Source organism: Podarcis gaigeae, assembly GCF_964106915.1.
Source record: "Podarcis gaigeae genome assembly, chromosome: 2".
NCBI lineage: Eukaryota > Metazoa > Chordata > Lepidosauria > Squamata > Lacertidae > Podarcis > Podarcis gaigeae.
Genome location: NC_139679.1, coordinates 81,846,976 through 81,866,626, shown reverse-complemented (window position 1 = coordinate 81,866,626; position 19,651 = coordinate 81,846,976). Strand labels below are relative to the sequence as shown.

General features: G+C 41.6%; 1 protein-coding gene across 6 annotated transcripts in view; it reads left to right on the top strand.

Annotated features, from left to right (window-relative positions):
- Window positions 1–19,651, top strand: part of BICD2 (BICD cargo adaptor 2) — a 92,301-nt gene that overhangs the window by 56,645 nt on the left and 16,005 nt on the right. For all 6 annotated transcript variants that reach the window (XM_083727028.1, XM_083727026.1, XM_083727024.1 and 3 more), the window contains one exon: window positions 3,210–3,422. In XM_083727028.1, the coding sequence (XP_083583154.1) occupies window positions 3,210–3,422 (213 nt within the window). The remainder of the gene's footprint in view (window positions 1–3,209; window positions 3,423–19,651) is intronic.

Genomic DNA, 19,651 nt, shown 5'->3' with positions numbered 1-19,651 from the left:
CAACCCCTCTCACTCTCCAAGCTTCAGCGAAAGCCTGCATTCGCCCCATAGGACGCACACACATTTCCCCTTCATTTTTGGAGGGGGAAAAGTGCATCCTATAGGGTGAAAAATACGGTACTTACCGTATAGGGACGTGGGTGGCACTGTGGGTTAAACCACAGAGCCTAGGACTTGCCGATCAGAAGGTCATCGGTTTGAATCCCCGTGACGGGGTTAGCTCCCATTGCTCGGTCCCTGCTCCTGCCAACCTAGCAGTTCGAAAGCATGTCAAAGTGCAAGTAGATAAATAGGTACCACTCTGGCAGGAAGGTAAACGGCGTTTCCATGCGCTGCTGTGGTTCACCAGAAGCGGCTTAGTCATGCTGGCCACATAACCTGGAAGCTGTATGCTGGCTCCCTCGGCCAGTAAAGCAAGATGAGTGCCGCAACCCCAGTCGGTCATGACTGGACCTAATGGTCAGGGGTTCCTTTACCTTTTACTTACCGTATATATCAAGGACTTGTTCAAGAAGTACTTTTGCTTCCTCAACAAAAGCTGAAAATTTGCAAGCTTCATCCACTTTGGGAATGTTCCTGTGCCTAGAAATTTTATTTGCTTCTGATGAAAAGAGGAAAAGTTACACAGATTTTAGATTACCCATAAGGGCGAATAGGAAACATAGCTTTATGCAGAATGACCTGGAACACAAATTGAAGATTGAAGCAGACAGAGTACATAATGACTCAGAAACAGGTAAAAGAAGTCCCGATACAGATAACAATTTACAATGTGATTGATTTTGATATTAGAAATGGATTTGCATCTTGAGGGGGGGGGGAATTATAAGTTTTTGTTAACTTTGCCACACTTTTTTGTAGATTCTTATTTCAGTTATATTGGTTTGCTAACACCCTAACATACATAGAGATCTCAGTCATTTTAAGCTTCTGTGTGCAGTTGAAACTCATTTTACAGTAACTTGCACAGATGGCATGTTACTTTCTGTCTGAAATGTGACGCTTTTTAATTTCCCCAAGGACTGTTGTGTGAACCTGGCCAGAATTTCCTCAATGGGTATTTGTCTCTGGTTTCTCTAATTTGCTTATCTGAAATCAGATTCAATCTGATAGGAGCAATGAGTGGGTGGCTTGCATACAAGATGGCACAGACATGTTCAATCATATGCTTCAGTCCTGTTTGTTCAATAATTACCGTATCAGTGAATGCTTCCTATCTAATATGCTGAAGTAATGAAATTCTGAGGCCTACGTCTTGCATGTAGGAAATAAATTTCCTCCTGTGATGACAGATACGGTCTGAACGGCTAGGACATAAATGGCCAATGGAAAATTGATAGATCATTAAACAGGGAGCAGTGTTTGGAGAAGGAGGAGAGATCCTGGGTTGCCCCTGACCAGGTTGAAAATGCAGCATTCGTACCAGCAATCTTTATATGAAATGAAAGAAAGAACTGGCATGTTGAACATACCAATTCACTTGAAAGACTCAAATCTATCTTGGAAGGCAGTAGTTGCAAAGACATGGTGTAGTTCAAAGACAGCATTCATTTCAGCTCTTACACATCAGTCTATCTGTCAGGTGGATCCCGACGAGAATATGGCTCCTTAAAATGGTAGGACAATTTGCCTTTATAAATACAGTGGTACCTTGGGTTACAGACGCTTCAAGTTACATATGCTTCAGGTTACAGACTCCGCTAACCCAGAAATAGAGCTTCAGGTTAAGAACTTTGCTTCAGGATGAGAACAGAAATCGTGCTCCGGCGGCATGGCAGCAGCGGGAGGCCCCATTAGCTAAAGTGGTGCTTCAGGTTAAGAACAGTTTCAGGTTAAAAACAGACCTCCGGAACGAATTAAGTACATAACCAGAGGTACCACTGTATATTAGAATTATTTGAGCTCTCTGAAGAACTAATTGCAGGTGTCTGATAACACACAAAGAGGTAAATTGAAACACATCTTGGAGCAGATTCTAACTTGGTCATGGGGAGAAAAATAGCTTGTTAGCAATGAAGTTGTAAAAGAAAAAAAAATCCCAACAAATTTACAGTAGTACATGTGAACAGTATGTATAGATTTGGTTTAACAATAAGAGTTCCTAATCATTATACATCTATAGTAAAAATAATTGCTGTTGGTAATGGGGCAGGACTCTGTGAGCAACTAGAATTGTAAGAACTGTTTTGCATATTAATCATAGGATTCTTTGATCACCAACTATGTGCTTTATGTGTGGCCAGTATGCTTCAATGTGTACTTTAGGTTTCTGGTGGGTGGCCACCTATGTATCACAGCCCAATGTTTTTCATGTTAGCCTTTTGATTGGTGTTCTTCAGAGCAATTGAGCCAATTTATTTGAAGCATATTAAGGTAATCTAGGGAAGCTTCTAGTTCAAAATAAGTGCTGGGCTGCATGAAATAGAGGGAAATGATGGACGAGAGACCCCGAGGAAATTACCTCAGAAAGTAGCATTGTGGCTTGTTCTAAAATGACACCAACTCATATATTTTAATGTTATTGAAGGAAATAGGGCTGTTCTGACCAGGAGATATATGCATGTAGACCCTCCTCATGCAGAAATCTCCACTCAATTTATGGTTTTGGTACATGGCCCTTAGTGCATTTCTGTGCCTCATCCTCAGATCTGTAAAATGGGGATTATAGTGATCCAGCTGACAGGGATGTTGTGATGATTTCATAAGTGTTCACACTTGATTGTTTTAAACAATTACGTACTTGACTTACAAGGTTGCCATTTTGAAAAATGGGAGTTCTCTTTAGCACAAATACAAATCCTCACCTCACAACGAGGAGATAATCGTGTTAGAAAAGGAAAAGAGCACAATGTTATATCCAACCAGGTTGTCCCCTTACTGCAAGGATTCCTACCTGTGCAAGAAGACCTCTTCTTTTCTCTCTGCATGCTCCCCCAATCTGTTTTGGGGTTCACCAACCATCTGGAGAAGAGTTGGGGCATGCAGGGGTGCATGAGGAGGGGAGTGGAAAGGAAAAGAGACGGCTTCACTGGTTACAACTCAGATACCCCATAATGTGTGAAATACAGCAAGTATTTATGTTTCTGCCCATTAACGGATTTGGGGAGACTGATGTTCTCTTCAGCTTCTTAACCAGGGTATACTCAATGCACAATAAACATTCATGTTGTTAAAATTATTCATTAAAGATCTTTCATATTTTCCCCCAGGCTTTTGGTCAGGCTCACACTAACCACAAGAAAGTAGCAGCAGATGGAGAGAGCAGGGAAGAAACCTTGATTCAAGAGTCCGCCACAAAGGAAGAGTACTACATGAAGAAAGTCATGGAACTGCAGACAGAGCTAAAGCAGCTGAGGAATGTCCTTGCCAACACCCAGTCTGAAAATGAACGCTTGAATTCTGTTGCTCAGGAACTGAGAGAGGTGAGAGTTATTGACCAATAATGCCTGAAGTACAAAAGCTCTGAGGCTGTCTTGTTATATTCCCCTGGAAAGCCATGCCTATTTATGTTTCTGATAGACTCTTCTTAAATTAGGCAAGCTGGGGACTTTCAAAGGCATTTCTCTATCTTCCATTCAGTTCAGCAGGGCCCACGAAGTCGCTCCTCAAACTAACTATATCTGTCCATATACATAAAAACGTAAGGCTGTTGACACGTTGCTGTTTGCAACTGCAGTGTGAGGTACAGCAGGCAAGTGGCCAAGCCAGAAGCACAGTTGGCAGGTGGCCCAAGTGAACTGTTTAAGTTGCTCTGTGAAGTGCCTCCTTTCTCTTTTAAAAGGGGTTGGAGCAAGCTGTGAGGGGATCTGCAATGCGGTGGGTGTGGTGTGAAAAGAGGGGATTTGGTCAGATGTGACGGAAGGGCAGATAGCAAAGGGGTAGGTGTGGTTGGAGAGGAGAGCAAGTAGGCTCAGCAGCAGCCCCTAATTAAAATCTAAATGTTAAAACCATGTCACATTAAATCAATTAGTTTTAAGGTTTCTTAAAACCTGCATACAAGTAGCAGTAAGCTAAAAGTAGTAATTAGATGGCCATCCTACATGCCTGGAGGAGGAACAACAAAACTTGATTTATCTTTAATATGAAAGGATTTTGGATTATTGGGGGGGTTTTTTGTTTTGTTTTATTTATGAGCTTCATATGTTGTTTTTGAGGTTAGCCTGCTGTGAACCCTTCTAGAGAACATAGTTGGCCAGGCAGTATCCTAGAGGTGGGAGCTGTGACCTACAGCACCTTTGTTCTTTTTTATTATTAATTTATATATTAATTTATAATTAATTTATATTGATTTTTCAGTTACTTATTCATATACATATTCCATTATTTTCCATATACCCATATTGTTTGCTCCATAAGACGCACCAGACCATAAGACGCACCTAGTTTTTGGAGGAGGAAAACAAGGAAAAAAAATTTCTGAATCTCAGTACCCAGAACAACAAGAGGGATCGCTGCGCAGTGAAAGCAGCAATCCCTCTTGCTGTTCTGGCTTCTGGGATAGCTGCGCATCCTACATTCGCTCCATAAGACGCACACACATTTCCCCTTCCTTTTTAGGAGGGAAAAAGTGAGTCTTATAGAGCAAAAAATACGGTAAATAATATAAGTCAAAATACATACAACAATGCCATATCTTCCCCAGTGACTTCCCACCACCTCATTACAGCTTCTTTTATTCTCTCTCTCTCTCTCTCATCCACTGTGTTGTTATTCTTGTTTCTTCTATATTACATCATGTATCTTATCTAACTATTCTTCTATTTTGCAAATTTCAGATTAAACATATCAAGGATTTTATTTGAGGACAACATTTCTCTAGATATTCCTTTACACATTCCCACTCTTTTTGTATTTTTTGTTTTTGGTGATTCCTAATTGCCACTTTGTTCTTGTGTCCTCTCTGAACGTTATGCTGTTCACCATATTGAGGAAGCATTAGCCACATTAAATAGGAAGAAGCTCTTCTGATGGGGCTATGGATGTTTACATGTTGCATCAAAGTATAAAGTTTTGTTATTTGCAGATATCTGGCTCTGATTCTCTCTCTTTCTCTGTGTGTGTATAGATATAGATTGCTAAAGCTATGGCAAAAAATAGATTTTACTTCTTTAACATGTTTTACAAACATAATTTATGTTTGGTCGATTTTCCTTTTCTCTTATGTCCCTCCCCGTCTCATTATTTTCTGCTGAAATGAGGCATTAAATGTAGAAATGGGAACATGTTGGTTCCCCCCCCCCACAAAAAGCTGTGTATCATCTGCAAAGTTGACTGCTTCAGTTTCCATCTCTTGGAAACAGTGTGAAACAAAAGTATCAGGTTATTTTAAACTTTGTATATATCTGCTTGAACTAGTATGAAAGTTGCAGATTTCATAAGCTTCATCCTCCTCCTGCAACATATTGAGCGGTTTAATCTTGGTTGTTTTAGTTGAGAGAAAGCGAGAAGAAGCACCGTAGCAGGGAATGCAAGTTTTACTTGAAGCTTTTGGTTGTATGAGATTGTGCGGCAAAAAAGTGCTGAAAACAAGTGGGGCTGATCTTTAGGGAGCTGTTGACACTGCGTGAAGCTGTCTTACTTCATCAGCACAGCATATGAGGACAGCCTGCAGATGAGATATCTGTGTAATGCAGAACAGAAGTCTCTCCATAGCAGGAATGAGTAAGATCAATTAGAGTAGTTTCCGATTCACTGGCTGGAATCCCCCCGAAGTGTGGAGGGGGAAATGAAGGAAGATTGGGGAAGGGAGCTCTGCTCTCGGTGGTATGCTTTGCATACAGAAAAGTCCTAGGTTCAGTCCCTGGCATTCTGAGGTAGGCTTGGAGATGACTCTTGCTACCAGTCAGTATAGATGTGTTGCCCCAGTCTTGGACACATATGTAGTGCCCCCCCCCCCATTTTTTAAAACAAAAAATAATAATATAAGTCTAGGCTGTGCCTCATATCTTTGATAATGCTATGGCGAAAACCTCCATTCCTTCAAAAGATAATGTTCAAGCAAATGTGATACAGCTAGGATACGATTGGAGGCAGACAGAATGGCTCAGTAGTAGTAGTAGTAGTAGTAGTAGTAGTAGTAGTAGTAGTTATTTATCTTTTGTACCCCACATATCTGACTTGGTTGCCCCAGCCACTCTGGGCTTCTTCCATTTTCCCTTAATTGTTCCCTGCTGCCTCATGATTCTATATGGCAATAATATTTGCTTTTGCCTTTTTGTCAAATTCTAACAGGAAAAGCCACTTTTCCTGCTCTGTGGAGCCTTTTTGTGGAAAAAGTCAAAGAGTTTAGTAAGCAGATGGTGGGGAAATCAACCTATTTGCTGTAGCACTGAAGTGCAGTCTTTCAGGAAGAAGCTTGATGGTCCATTTTGCAGAGTAAGGAGACTAAAGCCCTGATCCTTAACCGCTGGAGTGGGTTAGGGTTTAGCAGCATTGTAATTCATGGTAGAAGGCACGGTAGCATAAGCACAACTGCTGGAAGTGTGCCTGCTTGCAGAAGTTGGCATGGAATCTCAAAATGAGGTGGAGCAGGCTGTCTATAGTTTTGCCTGATTTCAAGCTGATCCAGTTGCCAGACAGGGGCCTGGGCCTCTGCTATGCCAGCCTGGTACTGGTTCAGCAGAAAATACCCAGAAAACTGCTCTCCATCACATCCACTACCTCCCTTGACCAATGCAGGTCTCAAGGCTTTGGATGCGATGGTGGAGTCAGTGTTTGCCTATTATGGTCCTCTGGCCATAGTTCCCCAGCCAGAGCTAGGACTGCTCTGCTCGGTTTCAGAGCAATACAAGTCTGAGCAAGAGGAACCCGAGTTAAAAGGAACCACTAAACCAACATCAATCAGAGAGCAGCATTTGCTCATTGCTTCCCTTCCTTTAACATGTCAGAACGCTTTTCTATGACTGACGGTTGCTAAGCGGGTAACTTAGCCATAAGAATAGCTCTTCTGGATCAGACCAAAGATCTGTCTATTTAGTTCAGTTTCACGTTGCCTGCAGCAGCTAATCAGATTCTTTTGGAGCAGAGGCAAGAAGAGCCTTCTCCCAGTGTCCAGAGGCAGAACTCACAACTGTGCACATCACAATTCAGCCACTGTAAACCTTAGACCTTGGGCATGGTTGCTTCAGTGCTTTTTTGTCACAGTTGCAGGGCCCTAAATACTAGGGCACAGTCATTCCTGGTTGAGTTGCACATGTTCTGTGACATGGCATGTGATACAGTTTGTGTGTGTGTGAGTGAGTGTGAATGCGTTTTTAAGACAGCTGCCTGTTTTGTGTATGCATCTTCAAACCATTGTAATGATTGAAACAGATTCTTACTCCCGTGCACAGAAACAATCTGCCTATTTCTTAAGGCATTATGATCTTTTGAGACATACTATCCAAAAGAAATCACTGCAGTTTTCTTGGAAAACTGTTTAGCCAGTTTTCTAGTTTGTTCTTGTTAAGGCTTGTGGATACAACATGAGTGTGGTGTTGCCATGAGCTAGCTCAGCCTCTGCCTCCTGGAGATTCTCTTGAGACTACTATGTACCACTAATTTCCCCATGCCATCTTTTGGGAAAGGTCCATCATATAGTGACAGACTCATGGTTTGCATGCAAAAGACCCCAGTTTCAGTCCCTGAAAGGGTTTGGAAAGGACTCGTCTGAAGCCCTCAAGAGCCTCTGCCACTCAGCATTAAAAATACTGTACTAGATTAAGGAATGATCCGGCTCTGTATAAGGCAGATTCCTATATTCCAATGGGCACATGTAATAAACACAACATGAGATTGTTGCTCTCTAAGGTGAGCCATGTGGTTTTGTAGGTGTGTGTGTGTACACACACACACACACACACACACGCGCCAATCTGAGCTGTTCCATTTTTAGAATGGAGTGAAAAACCAAATACTTATGCAGTTTATACAATTTATTTGCTTTTAAGTCAAATAAGCTCACCAGCTTCTCCTAATCTGTGACTAAACCATCTTTAGAAAAAAAAAAAAAACACCAGCCCTCAGTTCATTCAGTGGTATTGGGAAGGTACAAGCAATTTCCATTTCTTTTTAAAAACCATAAAAGTGGCAATTTTTCTGAGGCTGCCTTTGAAGAAAGTTCCTTTGGTACTTTCTGTCTGCATTATGGCTCATCTTGGCTAGGCTGAGTAGCATAAATAAACCACATGTTAATCTTCAAAATGGAGTTTTCTGATTATAATGATTTCAGTACAGCCCACTCCCCCCCCCCCACTTTTCAATCATGGTTTACATTAGCAATCAGGCTTTTATTCAATAAAACTGTCCCGGAGCCATAAATTCACCTAAAGCTATAAAAATCCATTTGGTTATTTACAGAGAGCAGACCAGCCCTTTCCCTTCTCCCAGATAAAGAACTGTAGGGGTGAGTGAAAGAAGGTAGGCAGAATGAATGAATGGTGCGTGTACTGAGGAATTCATCTAAAGCTGAGTGTTCTCCTTCCTAGTCTTTAATTTTGTGCCGCTGTAGCATGAACAAGCTTTCTAGACTGTCTTCCTTCTTCAAGCTGGGATTCCTATGGTTTTTGTTTGACTGCAGCAGCCAGTTTGAACACATTAGAAGACTTCAGATGTTGGTCATCTGCCATTAGTCTGTTCCCATGACATGTGAAGGCTAGAAGGAAGAGTTGTGCTGGTTGTGGTTTCCTTTGGTTAAGGTTTCCTTTGTTTTTTAAACGCTCGGGGTTGGCCGTTTTGAACCCTGCATTGCTTTGCTTTGCAGGACAAACAAACAAGCTCTTTCAAACTGTTTCTCTGCTCTCTTTCCCCAAGTCCACTTGCTTCCTGTTGTCATGCAGCAATTTTAACCCAGAGTTTATGGCACAAATTATCCTCCGCAGTCCTGCAGTCAGTGGTCATGTCGTCCACGTGTCTCCCCCCCCCCATGTATGCGGAAGCATCACTGTCCTTTGTGCTTAGCTCTTGCTCCCTTGACCTTTCTCCCTACGTTTGCCCTTCAGATGTTCATGAGCAGTCTTCAGATGTACATGGGGAGAGGACTGTGCTCTCTCATATAAGGTGGAGTTAAATATTTTCCCCTTTAAAAACTGCAAAATTCCCAGCAGGGTTCCCCGCACCCTGAGAGCTTACAGCCTTTAATTTCACCTTTAAAAAATACAAATGGAACACAAGAAATGTATGGCTGGGGGAAAGAGAATGAAGAAATCTTGGGTCCCGGTCTATTCATCCAGATTTGTCTGACTGTATATAGGATTTCTCCCCCACTGGCTCTTTTATGTCCCCCATTCAACCAGTGTTATTTTCAGCAAGTGTTTATTTTTAGGTGCCAGCTCTGTCACCATAGTAGCCAGCTAAGCTTGTTGTTAGGCCCCATCTGCCTACATTGGCTCTGTCTGGTGCTCTTTTCTATATACACAGTAGCCTAATTGTTCCATATCTCCAAGTTCCCATAAGCACCTGCCTTAACATCATTACTGAGGGCAGAGTATTCCTAAAGTCAGGGGCACACTTCTATTCCCCAATGGGATTTATAGCTAAAATGCTGATTAGTCCTTTGTGTGTTGTTATCCTCTCGTCTCTCAGAAACTGTTATACTAGTGTGTTTTTGTGTGTGTGTGTTTGTGTGTGTTTTTTTAAGGACAGGACAAAACTTACTTTCCCAGCTATGGCATTTCCAAAGCTTGCACTATGAGCCAAGCCTAAGTCATATGTTCTAAGCAGAAGAACTTGCCTTACAAATACCGTATTTTTCCATGTATAAGACTAGGCTTTTTCCCTAAAAAAAGAATGTCAAAAATTTGGGGGCGCCTTATACACAGATACATCTCCCTCCATTTTCTTAAATCGGAGTCCCTCAAAATAGGGGGCATCTTATACATGGGGGCGTCTTATACACGGAAAAATACGGACAGTTCTTATTTTAAAAGAAGCAGACTAAACGAAAAGCCTCTTTACATGTATTAATGTGGGTATTCTTAAGGAATAGTCTGCATAGTGGGATGGTTGGTTCATGACTACTGGCCTATTAAATGAGTGATAGGTATGTATGCATTATAAAAAAAGGATATTGTCCCTGCTTTGTTAATGTTACCAGAGTGTTGTCCAAGCTGAAAAACATGACTGAAAGGGCATGAACAAATCTGACTCACTCCCCTGATAGTTCAGAATAAAAGCCCAGACTTGTTGTAATTGCAGCACAGCAAGATGAGGTATAAGATGCAAATGAATCATATGTGCAGAGTTGACAGGATTGATCTCACTCCCTGTTCCAAAGATGCTATCGAAAGAAAATGGACTATTGTTTTGTTATTGTTGTTGTTGTTTTAAAAAAGAGCAAGCAAGAATAGAAGTGAACAAGATAATAAATGCTGTAGCATGGTGCAAGAGGTGTTTGGCAGCTAACACAAAAAGAGAGGAAAATAATTCAGGAAGCTGTCATGAAAGTGCACGTGCAATGTAAGAACAAAGGAAAGGGTAGACGACCAAATAGAAGGGTGGGGGACAGCCCTACAGCTAAATATGAAAAACGCATTAAGTCCCATGCACAATTTTGGTCACATACAGTTCTGTTAGAATGGGGAGCAGCTGACATTTAAGATGCTGTTAGATTTACAGTAAACCACTCTATGCTTTTTGGGCTCTGTACCCCGAATCAAGGGGTTGACCCTCAAATATACCTAGAATTTTGCAGAAGTCAATGGTTCACAGATCTCTGTAGAATATCTTTTAAATTTAACTTTGACATGCATTATTGGCACCGAGGGCCTACTTTGTGACTGCTCCTAGACTGTGGAACTCACTTCCATGGGAAGGTAGCTTTTAAATGGTGTTAAGTATGTTCAGTGCTGTTTTTAATTAGTTACTTATTTAATTGACTGTTTATGTTCATTGCTTTTAGTTGTACTTATTCTGTGAGCTGCCTTGGTTCTTGAACTGGGAGAAAGGTGAGTTATAAATAAAATAAATTCAACACGCATAAGCACAATGAATTTCACAACTCATATCCAACATAAATATTAGAATTTAAACCCCATTGCTTTTCATAATAGGCATTGGTGACTTGTTCTGACAGGAGTCATACAAAGCAGAAACTTGTTGGCATCTGTTTGTCTCAATAGACAATGGAGTGCACCTCCAGGGGTGAAGTCAAACTGCTGCGTTAGCAGCACTGAAGTGACCTCCCTGGATTGCAAGCCTTGGCTGTGTGTATTATGGAGTCTGTGTGTATTGAGAGTCCCATGGACTGCAAGAAGATCAAACGTATCCATTCTTAAGGAAATCAGCCCTGAGTGCTCACTGGAAGGACAGATCGTGAAGCTGAGGCTCCAATACTTTGGCCACCTCATGAGAAGAGAAGACTCCCTGGAAAAGACCCTGATGTTGGGAAAGATGGAGGGCACAAGGAGAAGGGGATGACAGAGGATGAGATGGTTGGACAGTGTTCTCAAAGCTACCAGCATGAGTTTGACCAAACTGCGGGAGGCAGTGGAAGACAGGAGTGCCTGGCGTGCTCTGGTCCATGGGTTCACAAAGAGTCGGACACAACTAAATGACTAAACAACAACAGCGAAAACTCCTACTAATTGTTCTGCTTAAATGCCTACGTAATATAAAGCTTGCCTGTAGATGAATCACACTTTCAACATAAACAATTGCAGGCTTTGTTCAAGTATAGTGGTACCTCAGGTTACAGACGCTTCAGGTTACAGACTCCGCTAACCCAGAAATAGTACCTCGAGTTAAGAACTTTGCTTCAGGATGAGAACAGAAATTGTGCGGCGGCAGCGGCAGGCCCCATTAGCTAAAGTGGTGCTTCAGGTTGAGAACGGTTTCAGGTTAAGAACGGACCTCCAGAACGAATAAAGTTCTTAACCCGAGGTACCACTGTATGTTAGGGCATGTACAGTTGAAACACCCATTATTACATAATCAGTGTGAACAGGACCCAGTATCATGCTCTTCTTTCCTAGGTCTGTCACCTTGCCTTCACTCAGTCTTCCCTAAATGGGTTCCTTCCAGGTTTTTTGGGACTACAAATTCCATAATCCCCAGCAAGCCTGATCAGTGGTCAAGGATGATGAGAGCTGTAATCCAGCAACACCTGAAGGGTCCCATGTTGGAGAAGTGAAGCATTACGTAGGTGGAAAGGTTAACCACAGCTGAGCAACCAGGGTTTCAGTTGAACTAGGTTTTGAAATCAGGGTTACCAGGTTATTTTGAAGTGTAGCTAAATTAGAACCCTGCTTTGCCTAAGCAGATCCTATGTCTTGTTTCATGCGACGAAGGGGTTTATAATAGGTTAAGTACATCCCTTGAAAACTACTTGTTCTGTGAATTGGCTCTTAGTGAACATGAAAAAGAAGTAGGTGGGAATGAGATTATGCAAGGCGGATATATTGCATGTCTGGAATGTGTTTGTGATATGGCAGGAGATGATAGTACTTCATTAAATGCCCACTAAAATAAAGTCATCTGAAAGGGCACTCAGGCTTTAGCAACAGCAGCCAAGCTAAATGTGGGGTAGTAGCAAAACAAGAAAATTGGTCTGGGAGAAGAAAGACCACTATTGTGTGTGCGAAGAGGTGCATTCCCAGGAAGCAAAATGGACCTAAATCCACCCTCTTTGAAATTTCTTCCTACTGGATGGGTCCGGTAGTGCAGCAGGCAGATAGTTGTGTATGTGACATTCTGTGCAGTGTACAGATAGCCTCAACATTGCTGTTAAATTTCTACCTGCATATCTGGTGGGCAATGTTTATTGGGTGCTCAGGATTTCTTAGGTCACAAAGGGAAGGCCTTCTCGCCCTGCTGCCAAAATTGCTCAGTGATTTAGCTCTCTTGTTGCCTTGACTTGACACTTTGTCACTGGGGCTAAGAAGCTTCATCAGCTAGAGCTCCCCACCCCCCTTGTTTGTGGAGTGGGGCTCTCTCACTAGGGGATTAGATTTTCTAAATTATAATCCTGTAATTCAGTTATAGGGACGCAGGTGGCGCTGTGGGTTAAAGCCTCAGCGCCTAGGACTTGCCGATCGAAAGGTCGGCGGTTCGAATCCCTGCGGCGGGGTGCGCTCCCGCCGCTTGGTCCCAGCGCCTGCCAACCTAGCAGTTCGAAAGCACCTCCGGGTGCAAGTAGATAAATAGGGACCGCTTACCAGCGGGAAGGTAAACGGTGTTTCCGTGTGCAGCTCTGGCTCGCCAGATGCAGCTTTGTCACGCTGGCCACGTGACCCGGAAGTGTCTCCGGACAGCGCTGGCCCCTGGCCTCTTGAGTGAGATGGGCGCACAACCCCAGAGTCTGTCAAGACTGGCCCGTACGGGCAGGGGTACCTTTACCTTTTACCTTTAATTCAGTTATTCCATGAAATTGCCTTTGGATTTCAATCCTTTGTGGTTGTTTTACACATTATGGTTTCATATTACACTCTATTATACCCTGTTAATAAACAGGCATTCAGATTTTATTTGAGAAATTTAATCGCCCGTCCCTCAAATGGCAGACAGGCTGGGGGACCAACTACAGGTAACAACTGATTAAACACACATTCAGATAATGTGCAATTGCACACACGTGCATGGTGCTGGACCCGGAAATAACCTGAAAACGTTGCTAAACACACCACTAAAAGGACAGAAGGGGGGGGGGCTATAACCAGGTAGGGCACTCTTTTACATGTTCTGCTAACCTGCGGGGAGGGGGCCAGGAATGAAACCCCCAATGGTTGCCAATGGTATTTAATTTTTTTTTTATAATATTTTTATTAATTTTAAGAAATACAGAAAAAAGAATAAAGGATAGTTATAAGAAAATAGAATAGAAGAATAACAAATTTCCATGTTCTTTTTCCATCCAATCTAAAGGACTTCCCCACATCCTCCAAGCCCTGCGTTCTCTGTCATATAAAACATCAGCAATTTGTTAACTTATTTCAAAACTTATTGTATCTTCCATTTTATCATGTTCCCTGATTTCAATTTTACTATAACCCAATTCTTGTATGCTTTGTATTAAACACAATAAAGTTATTTCATTATTTTACCTCTAAATTCTTGTGTCTTAATTTTCATTTCATTAACTTACATTTTCTGAAGCTAGAGTTTCCTGAAAGGTGCATTTTTTTAACATTCATACAGCTTATAGTGTTTTTTCAAATAGTCCTTAAACTTTTTCCAGTCCTCCTCAATTGTTTCTTCTCCCAAGTCTCGGATTCTGCCAGTCATTTCAGCCAATTCCATATAGTCCATCAACTGTGATTGCCATTCCTCCAGCGTGGGTAAATCTTGTGTCTTCCAATATTTTGCAATCAGGATCCTTGCTGCTGTGGTAGCGTACATGAAAAAGGTTCTATCCTTCTTAAGCACTCTCTGGTCTACCATGCCCAGAAGGAAGGCCTCTGGTTTCTTAGGTAAGGTAAATCTCAGTACCTTTTTTAGTTCATTATGGATCATTTCCCAGAAGGCCTTCACTTTCGGGCAGGTCCACCAGAGATGAAAGAATGTCCCTTCCGCCTCTCCACATTTCCAACATTTATTGTCAGACAGATGGTATATCTTAGCTAGCTTGACTGGGGTCATGTACCACCGGTATACCATTTTCATAATATTTTCCTTCAAGGCAGTGCATGCCGTAAATTTCAAACCGGTGTTCCATAACCTTTCCCAGTCTACAAACATAATGTTGTGCCCCACGTCCTGCGCCCATTTTATCATGGCGGATTTGACTGTCTCGTCCTGTGTATTCCACTTAAGCAGCAAGTTATACATTCTCGAAAGTAGTTTACTTTTTGGCTCTAACAATTCAGTCTCTAGTTTCGATTTTTCCACCTGGAATCCAACCTTTTTATCTATTTTAAAGACCTCCTGAATTTGCGCATAGTGCAGCCAGTCTCGCACCTTAGTTTTCAGTTTTTCCAAACTCAGGGTTGCCAATGGTATTTAGTGTAGTGGGAGATACTAATTGCTTTATTATTGCTATTGTTTTGTTATTGTTATTATTATTTTGCCAAGAGTACCATCTGAGAATATTGGCTTAAAAAATGCATTCTTTGGCTGTGCCTCTGACAAAACTGATGGCATGCCATACCTTCCCTACTTCCTTAAGAAAAGGTTTAGTGCACAATCTTCAAAGCATATTTTAAATCATAGATATGTTGCACAGTGAAGTTATAGGTGCATTTCAACTAAATTTGCCTGGCAGCACTGGTACAGTGTTCAAATATTGTCTAGAAGGCAGCCCCCTCCCCTCCTTCTCCACCCTCTACTGCCAATGTATGCTTATCAGAGCTACTCATAAAACACAGATTAGATAGAAGCTTTGTGTCCCCAAGGAACTCACCATATCAAATTGGGTCTGCGGGACTTGTCGCCCTTACCCTGCATAGTGACCAAATTAGGAAGATCAGCATATGGTTTCTTCTTTGCTTCCCCCCTCAAATGCTTTGACTTTAAGGCACCACGAAGAACTGCAGGATAAATAGGCAGAGCCCCTGCATTTTCTTTTGTTCGTTGCAGGAAAATTCAGATGTAGACAATGGTGGGACTCCAGCCCCACTGCTGGGCGCTCCCTCAGCATACTGTGGGCTGTAACAGATGGCAGCTGTTGGGTTTCTCACCTTTTATCTTTATCAAAGCTGATTTTAAACTGACAGTTTTTCTTTCTTTTGCTCCCCCTCTACAATAATTATAAGAATTTTCTATCTCATTCAATGAGAATCTATCATTTATCATTTGTAGCCGTTTTGAGAGCCCATAATGGGAAAAAAGCATTCCAAAGATGATGAATTGTCATGGAAATGCGTTTGGTTTGCTTTGCATATTATTTAAGAAGGCATCTGCTCCTGATTTGCTTTATTGATGTTGTGCATTGATATACTTGAAAGAAAGATATTATAAAGCAGAACATATCTTTTAAAGGTGACAGTGTATAAAGTCTCGGCATCTAACAGAAATCTGGAGATACAGCCTGACTTTGAAGTGTACGTTTTCAGGAAATTTTGGTTTTATCAGGGCAGACACAATTTAATGTTTCAATTTTATATACTAAATGAATAAATCCATTCCCCAAGTGTATTGAAGTTCTTTATCCTGACTGTACTCTATTATTTGAGAACTCATACCATGCACAACTGAAGATCATTTAACTTTTAATTAAACCATTATGTCGTCAAAAGCCACATCCCGATGGGGGGGGGGGGCTCTGTGTGTTTTTAGATGTAGCATACCTTGACTTTTATTTTGACCCTCAGCCTGCTAAAGAATAAGCTGCATACCCACCCCAAAAGAACCACAATTAGTCTGTTTCTAAATAGTGTTTGTTTGTGTGGGGGTAGGAATAGATTTCAGGGTACAGAATATCAGAAGCAAATGAGAAACAGCAAACATCTGAGTGTAGGTGTTCCAATATGTTTAATAGTACTTGACACACAACAATACTTCACATATTGATGTTAATAACATTTCTAGTAGTTTCTATTATTGAATTAATTTAAAAGTCCTGAATTCCAGATCCTGAAAATGTTCTCTGTAGAAGAAGCTTGTCAAAATGTAAAGCAAACTGCTTCCCTCCTCAGCCCAAGGTTGTCCTTATTAATTTTGTCCCAGTCCCAGATTCATGCAGTAGATGAACCTAAATCTAGAATTTACTAGACCAGGGATGGGGAAACTGTCACCTTTCAGGTGCTGTTGTACTACAACTCCCATAATCCCTGACCTTTGCCCTTGTTGGCTAGGGTTAATGGGAGCAGGAGTACAACATCATCTGGAAGGCCACATTCCCCTGCCCAAACACACAATTTCCTCTTGTTTTTGAAGGTGGCACCCTAGGCTAGTAATACATTTCTAAAGATTTTTCTCCTTTAAAGTCGTGGCTCAATTAATATCAACACTAAGTACATCACAGTTTTAGTAGTTTTATTTACACATTCTTCTTCTAACTTTACCCTTTCCATCCTCCTTTTTTGTTCTCTAAAGCACTTCATGATTTACTACCATAACTGGGGCACAACAGAATATTCTACTATTATTTTATAAAAGTCTGCTTTCCAAAATGCAACTGTGCATAAGAAAATAAATCAATTAAAAAAACACATACTCAGCAGTTCTACAAAGGTTTTGCCTCAAACAACTTCATAAATGTAGCAGATATTTAAATATTTATTCGCATAGCTGAGTTTATGAATCCCAAACATCCTTTTCCTGCCCTGCTTTTCACAAAAAGATGCTTGAAGAAATAGGATTTTATTCTACTTTTTCAACAAATAGATATTAGTGACTTTTTTCGCTCTTCAGAATTCAGGATCTTGCTAGAAACTTAGCCAGTCTATGCATGAGTACCATGGCTCAAGGTGTGTTCTTTATTTGCACACAAGTTAATTGGAACTGTTAAATCACAGTGTTTTAGAGGCCTTTCTTCAGATATTGCATTGCAGTGTATGTGACGACCCTTCTCACTTCCTTCAGTTAAAAAAGAAGGGGAGTATGTGAGGCCCAGTCATTCCTACATTTCAGACTGAGAATAATGTCACAGATAGGCATGAGAAGTGCACACAATGCACTACGTGGGGAGTTCCAAAGTACAGGTGCTACTAGCACACTAAAAGTTCTGACAGCTTGAAAATGCTGGCGAGAGTTGCAGTCCTAACTACCTGGAGGGCACCAGATGGAGAAGGCTGGACTAGAATAACTAACTGCATCTTCTTCAGTGCCGTAACTACATTCAGTTTTCTATTGACTCTCCTTTGTTTTTCCAAATGACCCAGAAGTAGTCTCACAAACATGATAGACCCTGCCAATTTTAATTCATATTAGTGGTGTTGACATCCTTTAGATTGTTCACCACAGTTGCAGCCACAGCTGAGACTCCTAAATTTGGAGGCATTCCTCCCCCCCCCCCCTTCGTTCTGGATATGGGATCCAAGGATCAGGCATAAGCTTGACTAATCCTCGCTACAAATGATCAATGCATCCATCAGTCGAATCTGAATATATTCCTATGCAGACAGTAAACCTAAAATTAAAAGTATATTTGGAAAGCTGGCATATTACTACCGTTATTTGTCCTGCCATTTCTGCATAACATTATTTTCCTGGGAGGGTGGGGAGGGAAGGAAAAGACACTAGAAAATATCCTTGCTTCCATTAAATAAAAATGTAACATTTGTTATGAAGAAACCTGTTCAGTTTCCCCACAAATGATCCCTTTCAGCTGCTGTACAATTTGGAGAAACAAATGGGGAGAAATGGTAATTTGGACAGACATTGTACAGTCTCTGGGTATATTTTTTCAAGGGATTTCCTTTCTCTCCCCATTAATCAGCATAGGCTTCCCACAAAGACCTGCCTCTGAAGGAATAAAAGATTCTGGGATGTTGTCTTATGAAAATAGTATGAATAAATATCAAGGAAAGCTTCCCCTTCCTACCCCTGGGTTACAGTTCTGGACTCAGTTATTATCATTTTATGACTACTTTAGGCTACACATATGATGCCCACCCCCGACTGCTCATTGTAAAAAAGATGGGCCACTAAATTGGCAAGGTTTATCTGAAACTTTAGACCACTGTCCAAATAGTTTCTAGAGAAGAGGACCAGACCGCAGTCAATCAATGACCAGTAGATGCCATTCCTCAGCAATATTTTTGTGGGTGTTATTCGTGTAAGGTCTTTGCTGATGAAAGATTTCTTTCTTGCTTAGTTTAAAAAGAAAACAGCCAAACGAAATACCTATTTTGCAGATATGTCAAAAAGGAAAAGGTTCTGTTAGCCCTGCTGCTTTAACCGAATTTAAAATGTCACATTAGTGTGAGAACTGGGTGATTATATTATGTGGAACAATATCCATTTCTCTTATCTACAAAACTTCTAGTGAGCTGACACCTGAGCTGGGCAAAATCAAGGGCATGAGAGGGCACAATTAGTTAACTATTGGAGCACCACACTGCAGTCCCAACCCTCCTCTGCCTTTATGTTCTCGCCTTTCTACACCACAGAACAGTTATGTCCCATCTTTGGAATTCCCTTTGTCATGCCTTGTTGTGTGTGGCATTCTTACTTTTGTTTTTTTTTTGTATTTCAGGCAATGATCCACCGCTCTTTGCTTCTGGCAAAAGTGGGGGGACCTGCTGCCCCCCTACGTTACTGGGCTCCCACCAGCCCTAGCCAGCATGGCCAATAGGGATAATGGGAATTGTAGTCCAGGAATCTGTAGAGGACCACAGGTTCACTCCTCCTGCTTTATTGTGTGGCTGCACACACCTGTCACAATATGGGTTAGGCAGGCATGTGACACAGCCCTAGGCAGTCCACCAAGCCCTTTGTTCCAGCTCCTTCTCCTGTTCAATCTCGTCTTGCAGTGAAGAGGAGCAGAGAGCTAAAGGAAGATGCTAGATCCAGCCACCGTATCCAACAGTGTTGGCAGGGCCTCCGCTTCCTGCAACCACTGCCAATTAGGTTGGGTGGCAGCTAGAAGTTTGTTTCCTTTCTAAAGGAGAACCAATTTCAACTTGCCGTAACAACATGACATGCTCATTGAGCCATACTGATGTCACTACTGTCTGTATGCTTTGTTTGTCACTGAAGACAGGGTGGCTGCTTGATGGCTTAACATTGACTCAGATCCCAATAGGTGTGGCTCATGGTTGTCCCATGATTGAGGCAGGCAGAAAAGGACTAGAACAGC